Here is an 11,103-nt window from a genome sequence, read left to right on the forward strand (position 1 = left end):
ATAGTATTGGGTTTAGGCTATGTATACCATATTCCAACCCTTTCAAATTAAGAGCTTCTTAATGATAAGGACACAGCCGCAGTTTTCATTGATTAAAATCGCTGCAAATTTCAGTTTTAAAAAGTAAAATCAGAAATGAATGTTTTTGAGGAGGTAATTTTTTTCTATAGGCAAGTTCTCTTGGTAGGATAAAGAAATCCTCCCCCCAAATGTTTTTAAATCTTCCCTGGACCTATAAGAAGCTTTACTGTAAAGTAGAACAATATCGGTCCTACAGACAAAGAAAAGCTTATTACTTTATATATTGTGTACATATTTTTAAAACGTTTTTGTGAGAACACATTATTAGATGCGAAGCGATCTTTAAGTGTTTTTGTCTGGCTGTCTGACGATGTTTATGTATAGAAATGCAAATAACTCACATTCCTTCCTATCCCATTAATTTCCATCCCCTTCCCTTAAAATCTGCATATTTAACTTTTCCCTTCTGCGTCCCTTACTAACCCTTATCTCAAACAAATTAACATTTTTTAACAGAAAGTTTTTTTTTAACTTTTTGATTTATCTTTCTAATTCTCTAGTTTTTATTACTAGCGGATACGCTCCTAGCAGCCTCTAGGGGCACTGGTAGGAGGGGGAAGAGTCGACCTCAGCCCATTTTAGATTTGAGTTTCAAAAGAGTAAAAAAATATTTTTTTTGGGGGGGGAGAGGGGTGAGGACACCCTCTCCAAAAATAGTTTAAAACCTTACCAGGACCTATAAGGAGCTTCAGAGTAATGGAGAACAATATCGGTTCAGTGGTTAGCGAGATCCTTCGGGACAGACCAAAAACGCTTACTATTTTACATAATAGGATGACCTAATTTTTATTATACTTTTTAAACAGCTTCGCTAATTTTAGACACATTCGTTATTTTTCTTTTTTAAGATCAATAGAAAAGGTTCTAATTGCTATTGGATTAAATTTTGAGTAGCAGAGCTACATTACATTTACATTTGTACGTCCGTAACTCAAATATCAAAATCAAATATTTTTTTTAACAACAAACAAGTGCGTGCACAGGTTTGATAATAGTGGCTTAATTCAAATTTTCGGCTTTGAGTAGCTGTGGCTTATTGTGGTCAGAGTGGCTTCGGCTGTGTAAGTCAAAAACATGAAGCAGCTAATTATGTATCCAAGCTTATTGAGTGGCTTATGCACGCGGCATGGCTTAAGGCAGCTTAAGTTCACGCTTTGGCCTAGGCTACCAAGCGCTAAATTTGATCCTTGTTTTTTCACAAAATTTTGTTCTAAAGTTTAATTTTACTTGTAATAAAATATGAATTAAAATATTTCTGTTGAAATTTTATTAAAGAGAGCTATTTTATATATCTGCAAATTTCCTAATTTCTAAGGTTTTCATAAGAGGCAAGATTTTAGTAGATATTTGATAAAATTAAATATTATATTTTAATTACTTTTTAGTAGCGTAAGCACACTTGTACAAGGAAATAAACTAAATATTTAAGCGAATTGTTAAAATCAGACGCTAGTACAAACGAACATTGTAAAGTGTAAATAAACAATTAATCATTATAAATTGAGTAGATTTGATGCGAAATTGATTAAATACAGGATACTGTTTAAGGATATAATTACATTTTTGGGTTTTGATTAAAGAGAAGACTCGTTATGAAATTAACCAAGTTTGAAATCGATAGGGCAATCATAACATATCTAAATTCACTTTTTATATTCGTTAAAGACGGACGTACGGATAGACCCTGATTATGGTAGAGCTTCGCTTTAAAAAATCTTATACATACCCTTGATCTACATGTCTTTTTAGAAAAAAACAAAAATTATGCGTAGAATAAAAGATTGTCGAATAAATATAAGATTGAAGATTAAAAGTCTAAAGTAAAACAAGGATGACAACATCCATAAAAAGGAAGCACTGAAACGGTAGGACAAACGGACATTAACATTTGTATAGTTTCAGAACTGAATAAACATAATATAAATGTATAAGAGTCAAAGCAAAATTGTAAGTAAATTTGTTAAAAAACTGCTTGGTACAGGATAATGTTTATAGACATACTTACATTTTTAGGACTTGATTATAGAGTTGCTTCGTTTATTACATTATACTTTGATGTCCCAGGAATCAATATATCAAAAATCAGACCAATCCGATGATTAGATCACATAAAAATTTGATGTTAAAAAAGTAAAAAAATCAACATGTTTAAAATGGACGTACGGAAATTTTGGTAATGATTATAGAGTTGCTACGCTTTCTAAATCGTACCTAACTCCTGAAGAAATCACCATGCAAAATTTGAAATCGATAGGACAATTCTAACATGCCTAAATTAACGAAAAAAGCTATCCGTTACGGACGGACGGACGGACGTACGGACGGACCGACCCTAATTATAGAAAAGCTTCGCTTATAAAAATCTAAACTGCTCCTTGGCAAAAATTCGATTAGAATATTTCAGTCTAAGAAACTATTTTGCAGGTTACAGTATTTAATTTCTTCTTACTTTTAAATTACTCTCAACTTGAACCTAGTAATAGTGTCTAACTTTTTATCTTTGTGACGTAACAAAAATCCATCTCTTTTTTAGGGGTTTCCTTTCCCACCTCCCCTCTCATCCTTCGATTTTTGTTACGTCACAAAGATAAAAAGTTAGACACTATTACTAGGTTCCTCAACTTTGTTTTAATATGCAAACCAATGGTGAAATGTATGCCATATTAGTCAAATGCTTTGCTAAAGTCACCATAAATGATGGTCTACATTCAGGTTTTAATTAAATATTAGTAATGTATATAAAGTTTAATGCAATAAAAGGCGTAAGTTTATCACAGCTTTCTTTGTTTTCCAGCATGCAGTGTTTATTGAGCAAGGAGGGAGGGGACAAATTTTCAATCAATAATATTGATCTACAGAAGGGATAATTTTGTTTATCATCATTGGGGATGTACAAATATTTATCCCCCAGTATCTTATCCCTTAAGATCCCTGTTATTCAATATAGACCTAAATACACAATCACAGAGATATTATATTTCAGTTGTTGCGCTACTTGATTAAAATATTGGTCCTTGTTTATTATTACCATACATTATGTAAGCTTGTAGAAATTTAAAAGCTTTCTTATAATATTAGGGGGCCAGGTGTTGCAATATGGATTAAAACTTCAGATGAAAGATTTTTTTTAAAAATGATCTCTAAGACCATCTGTGGTACATATATGTCAAATTAGTTAGCGTAAAAATGCATAAAAGTGACAGATTCAGCGCTTTTACTCTCTATTTTCCTTCAAGGTTTAAGAAAAATGAGAAGGAGGGCTGTAAAAAAAGTAAAAATTGGGAAGGGAAATAAATAATCGGCCTTGATCCCCCCCCCCCCTCCCTCCTTTTGATTCCACACCCTCTTCCCACTGGCCTGGTGTGGTATAAAAAGGGAAGGATTCTAAACCGGGGAGGATTATGGTAAAATATCGATTGATGGTGGGCTACGCTTCTGGAACAGATAACATTATTGATTATTATTCACTTCAATTCTCTTCAAAATTTATAAAATGATAACATTTATTATATTATATAATTAAGATACTCTTACCTAATTAAGATACAATTTTTTATTGAAATTAGACAATTGATAAAAAGGTATGAAATTAATAGATTTATGAGGCTATGAGAATGTTTACTTTATTGGGAGTGTTTTTTTTTTTAGTTGGATTCAGCGGTTGAGAGTAGGGAGGGGGGAGTTGACGTAGTGGGAGAAATCTTAGGTCGTATTTTACTGGTGTAATTAGAAATTAGGGGGGGGGGGGCGTACACTTACCTTACATGTTGCAAAAAATCACATAAGATAAATTTTAATTAAAAATTTTATTAAGAAAAACTATTTTGATTCTTTAATCCTATTTATTTTTTTATTTGAAATTTAGAACGTTTCATCAGGGAATACATTATAAATCTTACTGTTCCTAAACTTCATTCATTTTTATAGGCAATTTTATAAACAGATGAATTCTGCTTCCCTTGAAAGTAAAATTTATATAACATCATCTTAATAAATTGATAATGGAAAGTTGGAGGAAAAAATAAATTCTCCTGTTTTTAAGTTTGCTGTATGTGCCCTTATTTGCAGGTGAGAGGCCAAGGGGTGGAGGCCATCCCTCCCTGCCAGTTTAATTAATTCCCCCACATAACTTTCCCCCCTCCCTTTGTCAGCTGTGTTTCTGTCAAATTCAATGATCCCTCCCCATTCACTATTTATATACAACACACACACACACACATGCACAGTGTGCCGTATTTTAATTCCCCCCCCCCCCTCCTCCTTCTTTGGAGGCCCGGGCCAGGTGCCCCGGGGGGATTTATATATGTTTACAAAGTTCTGGGGGGGTTTAAAATTATTCTTATATAATACGCATTAAAAAGAAATAGAAACATTTTTGTTTTTAAATTTTGTATTTGTGTTCATGAAGCTTAAATTAGGTTTCTATGATAAAGTATTCTCAGATAATATATATGTCTACTTATCTTTTCATAAAACTTTACACTTTTCAAAGAAACTTAAATACATAATTCTTTAAAAAGTGAATTTAACAAACTTGTTAATTTTGATAAAGTTATTTTTTCAGATTAATAAAGACAAAAATGTTTGCAACACCCTTGTGAGAGGCTTCTAGCTCGTATTCACGACGACCACAGAGAGGGGGGAAGTGTACAGCCTCTGATACATTTAGGAAGGTCTCATTTATGGGCCCTGGGTACCGGGTAGCCATTATAAAGGGAAAATAAATAAACAACTGGGTGAACAGGAAAGGAAAGCAATAGGAAAGGGAAGGTGTGTGAGGCTCTGAGCTCCCTCCCCCCCCCTGGCCTCCTGGCGTATGGATCAATACTACCAGCAACAGGCGGCCGCAGTCCCTCGCCAACTGGATCCTGTAAACATTACAGAAAAGGGATCCTGCCTCGTCACACACATATTTACATACACAAACACTTACACACACACTCACACATATGTATATACTCATCAATAGAAACATGTACTCTGTGCCAAACATATAGTTCAAATACATGGAAACCAACATACTCAAGCATTTATACTTAGTTTACACATTTAGTTAACCAAGGACCAAATCTACTGTTATCAATTTATTAGAAATATAGTTTGGTTATAAATTGCTGCTAAAAAAGACTGAATAACCCACCCACCCTGTGTCCTAGAGACAAATATTTTGTGAACCAATAACTTTGTGAAGCAGCCTCAATATCTGTGATTATAACTATTTTAAATATATGATAATAATATCCTCCTCATATAATCCTAGTTCTGACTTCATATTTCTATACTCAGCATTTATAGTTGCTTCATGCATAAATTTAAGAAAGACTTAGTTGCACACTCATTACGAAATTTGAAACCACTGCTATCATTCTAGAAATATCAGTAGTTTGAGCACAACACTGGATTACACATCCACACGCCCAGTCTTGTAAATGATGTCTGACCAGTTATTTAATGATAGTTCGACTGTTGGAACGACTGCCGAGATACCTGATATTTTTGACGTCCTCGAGGGCGGGGAGGACGAGGGAGCTGTCAGATATCTGCTAGGCTTTAATGGTGAGGAGGCCAGTGTCGGCCTTCTAGGACAAGTTGACTCATTCGGAGGCATGGAAGTGATAGATAAATATGTTGGCGAGGGCATCGCCCTGCCGTTAAACGGCACCAATTTTGTGCCAAGTGTAACGGTGGCCAATGCCGGTACGCCAACCATAACGGTAAAATCACCGGTGACACTTAAACAAGTGGCAAATAGTGCGAATTCGAAGAAGCGAGACACGAGTGGGGCCAAAGCTATTCACAATTGCGACTCTTGTGGCAAAAGCTTTACCACTAAGTTTAATCTAAAGCGACATATCAACATGCACTGTCACAAGTCCAAAGAGAACGGAATTCCTATTCAAGGTCCTCCCTCGGCCTCTGCCCCGGCAAAGAAAAGTGAAACCAAAGCGCACAAAGGAGAACGCCAGCAGGAGGCCAAGGAGAACAGCAAGACTGTGGTGACTACTGTGGCGCCCCAAACAGTGCTGGCGCCCAACCAGACCATCATACAACGGCCCAATGTGATCCCGGTGCCGTACACACGGGTTGTAACTGTTCCTCAGACAGAATACCAAAGGCCGGAGCCTGATTCAACCTACAAGCTGCCCTCTGTTCAGACCATCCTACCAGTGTCGGTATACACCACCAGCACAACTATAGGTACAACTACCTATTCAACAATCACTAGTTGTGATTCGTCCCAACCAGTTCCATCCGTTACATCTTCCAGTCACAACACTGACTATGGAACTCTACCAGCCGACCTTTTTGACCCGGATTCGTCTCAGTCGCAGCCGCCAAGCCCAGCATCCCCAGCCAATGCCGACGGTGCTGTTATTCTGGCTAACAGCAAGGATCATATTACACTTAGTGCTGTTGCCACGCCTGTTATCGAGACTACCAAAACTGTAGCTGTTACAATGGACGGCTCGTCGCCGCAACCGGTTACACTAACCTCAGTGCCGTCCGGATGGACGCGCAAGCTTTCACCTGACACTGGCAGGGTCATATTCATCAGTCCTCTGGGCAAGGTCTTTACCTGTCACGACGAGATAGTTCAATACTTCAGGGGGTTCCACTTCAGCGTGCCTCTGGGACTATTCGACTTTGATCCTCGCTACCTGGAGTCCAGTGAGGACGAGGACGAGAGTGAGGATGATGAGGATGAGGATGATGAAGATTATGATGAAGAATGTGAAGGAGAGCAGCCAACAAGTTTCTGTGCCAAACGCCGACGGAGTGATGTGACTGTGTTGCAGCCGCCAGCCGCTGCTGCCGTGGCCGCTCCAGGTTTCACTCCATCCAACAGTCCTCTAGCGTAAACCCTCATTATGTTTGCAAAGTAAAGAGCTGTAAAGCTCTACACTTACAATGCTTTTATTGCATGCAACCAAAGCTAATAATCCACCACACTTACTTTATTTTTTTCCATTCAAAAGTTTTTATTATATCAAATCAACTGAATAGTTTTAAAGGTTTCTTTTTAAATGTTGGACATGGGGAGAGGGGTAGTGATGATAAAAGTTTTCCAGAAAAGATCAAGTTGTTAAGATTGAAAGTTTTTGAGAGGAGAAAAAGTTGAATCTTTGCGTAGATATTTGATTTTGTTTGAAGAATGTCAGTGTCACGGACAAACACAAGAATAATCAATGTAACAAGGATGACAACATCCATAAAAGCGAAGCACTGAAACGATAGGACATTGACACTTGTATAGTGTCTGAACTGAATATTTAGAATATAAAAGTATAAGAGTCCAAGCAAAATTGTAAGTAAATTTGATGAAAAACTTCTTGATACAGGATAATGTTTATGGACATACTTACATTTTTAGGACTTGACCTGATTGCTTCGCTTAAATATTGTTCTTTGTTGTCCCAGCAATCAATATACCAAAAATCAGATAAAACGGATAATCAGATTACATAAAAATTTGTTTTTAAAAAAGTAGAACAATCAACATGTTCTAAATCGTACCTAACTACTACAGGAATCACCATGCAAAGTTTGAAATCGATAGGACAATTCTAACATGCCTAAATTAACAAATAAAAGCTATCTATCTCGGACGGACGGACGTACCGATCCTAATTATAGAAAAGCTTCGCTTTTAAAAATGAAAATTGATGATAAACATTGAAATTTAAAAAGAGGATAAAATATTCTTTTTTAGTTTCTTCCTATTATGACATAAATCTATCCAACCTTTATTTTTTCTGATGCCTTTTTTGTTTTTACCAGAATACATTTTCTCGTATTCATTCGACTCCGGTGGATAGGAACCGGTTCTAATCCATACGAAAAAACTATGTCTAGCATCGTATTATATCCAGTTTTCTAAGAATATAGAAATGTACAATCATAAGATTAAAACCAGTTTTTTTAGCCGGTGCCTTCGGCACCACGGGGCTAAAAAAAACTAGTTTTAATCTTATAATTGTACATTCTATATCCGCGGAAAGCTGTTTATAATACGATACGAGAAATAACTATTCTTGTTCTTGGTGATAAGAAAGTTTTACAATGAAATTCGCACAATTTGTAAACTTTTGGGTGCAATTTTTTGCTTATTATTGTTGATAAAAAGTTTTAGAGCTAAATTGTACTGTTAGATAATTTCTTGCTTTAAAATTATTACAGCTTTCTACAAACTTGCCTTTATGTTAGTAATTTTTATAAACAAACATGAATTTTTGAATGTTCAGCATTTGGAAAAAAATGTAAATTATTGAATTTAAAGATAAACAGCATAAATTTTCAATCATTTATATTTTAAATTTTATTTCTTTGAGTGACTTGGATTTTAACTTAGAGGGATGGGTTGGTTATAGTATTAGTAAACATTATAGAATTACAACTAACAAAAAATACTAACACTTAACATTTTGAAACTTTACTGATGAGGTTAGTTCAATTAAAATTCTGGATTGATGGTAGAGGTTAAAGTCTTTATTTGCTTTTATTCATGTAGGGAAAACTATAATTAAAAAATAAAACATATTCAGTTGATTTGATACCTAATAATTAAGTGTTGCTTTAGAAATTTAACTTTTTTTTGAATATTTGAAGAAAATTGAAATTATTTTACTACAATATTTTCATTTATAGCATTCATTATTTTCAATTTTTACTGTTTAATTGACCTGTTTTCAATTCTTTTTAAAAATCAAAATTGAGTTAGAGCATAAAAATTCAATTTTTAAAATTGAATTAGTTTAGTAAATAACACTTAATTATTTTCTCATATAAACAACTAACTGTCCAAATTACTAAACTGAAGAAAAAAAGCATTTTTGCAAAACTTCTATTTCTGACTAATTAATTAACTTAAAATATCAAATATGTGTTAGGAAGGGGGGTTTGGAGGTGGGAATGTTGAGTATAAAAATGTTTTTATTAATTTTATTTTTCTAACAGAATGTTAAAAAGATTGGAATAATTTTTTTTTTACTTTTTCTTAGGAATCAATATTTTAAAAATCTGATGAATAGGATAATTTTATCACATAAAAATTGTTGTCAAAATGTTAAAAATCAACATGCTTAAAATGGGCTTATGGACATTCTATAATAGAGTTACTACGTTTTCAAAGGATTACCAAGGTCAATGAAATCGATAGGACAACTCTAACATGCCTAAATTAAAGTTGTCTTATCAATTTTCAACTTGACCTATAATTGATAGCATTAATAAAGTAGGAGATTTTCCCTTTTTCTATAACATTCTTAATATGAATGGTCAATTGGGAATTATAAAATAAGTATCGACTATTTTCTGTTAATGAAAGGCAATTAACATTAATTGATAATCACTTTTTTACCCCTCAACAAACAATTTTCATACAGATTAAATAATTTTAGCTTTATTTTTGATTTTTTAGCACAAAACTTCAATGTTATTAATTTTTTGTTGATGGGGAGGAGAAGTAGGGGAGGAGGGCTGCAAGATTATAGGGCACCTTTTTTTACAGCATCCTATTTTATATAAAACGATTTTTAACAATTTTGTATTTTAATTAGTAGTTATAAATATTTGGGTATTTGGTAACATTAAGAAGATTAAAACATAGTCTTTAGAAACAAAATTAAGAACTAATATTTTTCATCTTTTTTCTGAAACCTTTGAAATGAAAAGAGGTACTTAGTATGAAAAGATATTGATTTATTTTTATATTTACGAAAATAAGAAGAAAAAAATAATTCTGATGAAGTTAGGAGTATTTAATATTTAACCTTTCAATAAATCTATCATATATTCATTTATTAAGAATCAGAAACATAAGTTTTGCTCTAATTAGTAAATATTTATGAATAAAAACAAATTTTCTCAAAGTTCAAATTTCGTACCATAAAATTAGCCTTGGTTTACTTTTGGCGCATTATTATTATAGGTTTGGTTGCATGCAAGTAGATGAAGGTTTACTGCTTTTCCCAGGTCCTCTCCTGATCCCGGTGTCAAGGAGGGTGGTTGTGAGGAGGGTGCTGCCCTCTACCATCCTGTCCCTCAGTCCTCAGTGAAGAGCCACCAGTCCCAGACCTACCTGACCTACATCCAGGGCCTCCGCCTTGGCAGTGACACCATGTGTGACTGGACTCGGGAGCTGGAGAGCACAGAGACCCTGCTAAGCACTGACCATCCTGGTACCCTGTACCTGCCGGCCACCGTCGTCACTGCCGCCACCGCTTCAACTGGCGTTGGCATCGGTGTCGGCCCTGCCGCTGCCACAAACACTCCCTGGCTTCAATACCTGCAGACCGCCGACAGTTCATCGTCAACGGCGGCAACGTCAACCGCGACTACAGTAGTTACCGCGGGTTCAGCGGCTGACAATTCAAATGTTACAAATGGAGTAAACTCGTTGTGTGCGCTTCGGGATTTCATGATCCAAGAAGCTTTAAATGTTGTAAAATTTGCATAAAAATAATTAAAAATCCAAACTGGCGCTGTGTGTTGTTACTACGTTGTACTATTGTTAACGTAGAATGACGAAAAATGAATATTTATAGATGGTATCTGGTATCTAGATGTTTTATATGTTTATATGTCTAAAAGAGTTTTACAATAGTTGTTGAAAATTTTGATGAAGCTAGTCAATGGCAAATATACCTGTTGAGTAATGTCATTTCTTGTTTTTTTTATTTAGTAAGTAACGAAGCTACTCTATAATAAGTTTGTCTAATGGAGAAATTATACTTCCCTATTTTTTGTTTCATACCATCGTTTGGAGTTTTTATTTTCTGCTTAGATGAAATATTGTGTTTAAAAAGCTCCTCATTAACGTGACTTATTGGTGTTTATCCTTATATATTTATATTTGAGAGGAGGGTACCACAATAGAAGTCACCATTGAAAAAATATAAAGTAGAGGTTCGACTTCCTCCACTTTCCCTTAAATTCCCTAAGAGGTCTCTATAGGCGTACTCTGAAATATGGTTGATTAGCTGCTTAACTATCGGCTATTAAAATTTCTTACAAAGGTTTACC

General features: G+C 34.7%; 1 protein-coding gene across 1 annotated transcript; it reads left to right on the forward strand.

Annotated features, from left to right (window-relative positions):
* The first annotated feature begins 4,894 nt into the window (after positions 1 to 4,894).
* LOC145316583 (uncharacterized) lies at positions 4,895 to 10,741 on the forward strand. Its single transcript, XM_080157192.1, has 2 exons — positions 4,895 to 6,937; positions 10,054 to 10,741. Exons 1-2 carry the CDS (start codon positions 5,511 to 5,513, stop codon positions 10,535 to 10,537), a joined length of 1,911 nt encoding a protein of 636 aa, XP_080013318.1. The 5' UTR covers positions 4,895 to 5,510; the 3' UTR covers positions 10,538 to 10,741.
* The last annotated feature ends 362 nt before the right edge of the window (positions 10,742 to 11,103 follow it).

The sequence above is a fragment of the Acartia tonsa genome, chromosome 4, assembly GCF_053477335.1.
Source record: "Acartia tonsa isolate MP-2025a chromosome 4, ASM5347733v1, whole genome shotgun sequence".
NCBI lineage: Eukaryota > Metazoa > Arthropoda > Copepoda > Calanoida > Acartiidae > Acartia > Acartia tonsa.

Bases quoted from the DNA above. Each gene is read 5' to 3' on its own strand.
- LOC145316583 (XM_080157192.1), top strand. From the start codon at position 5,511: ATGATGTCTGACCAGTTATTTAATGATAGTTCGACTGTTGGAACGACT. The intron at 6,938-10,053 runs GTAAACCCTCAT...TGCTTTTCCCAG, and splicing joins CCATCCAACAGTCCTCTAGC to GTCCTCTCCTGATCCCGGTG.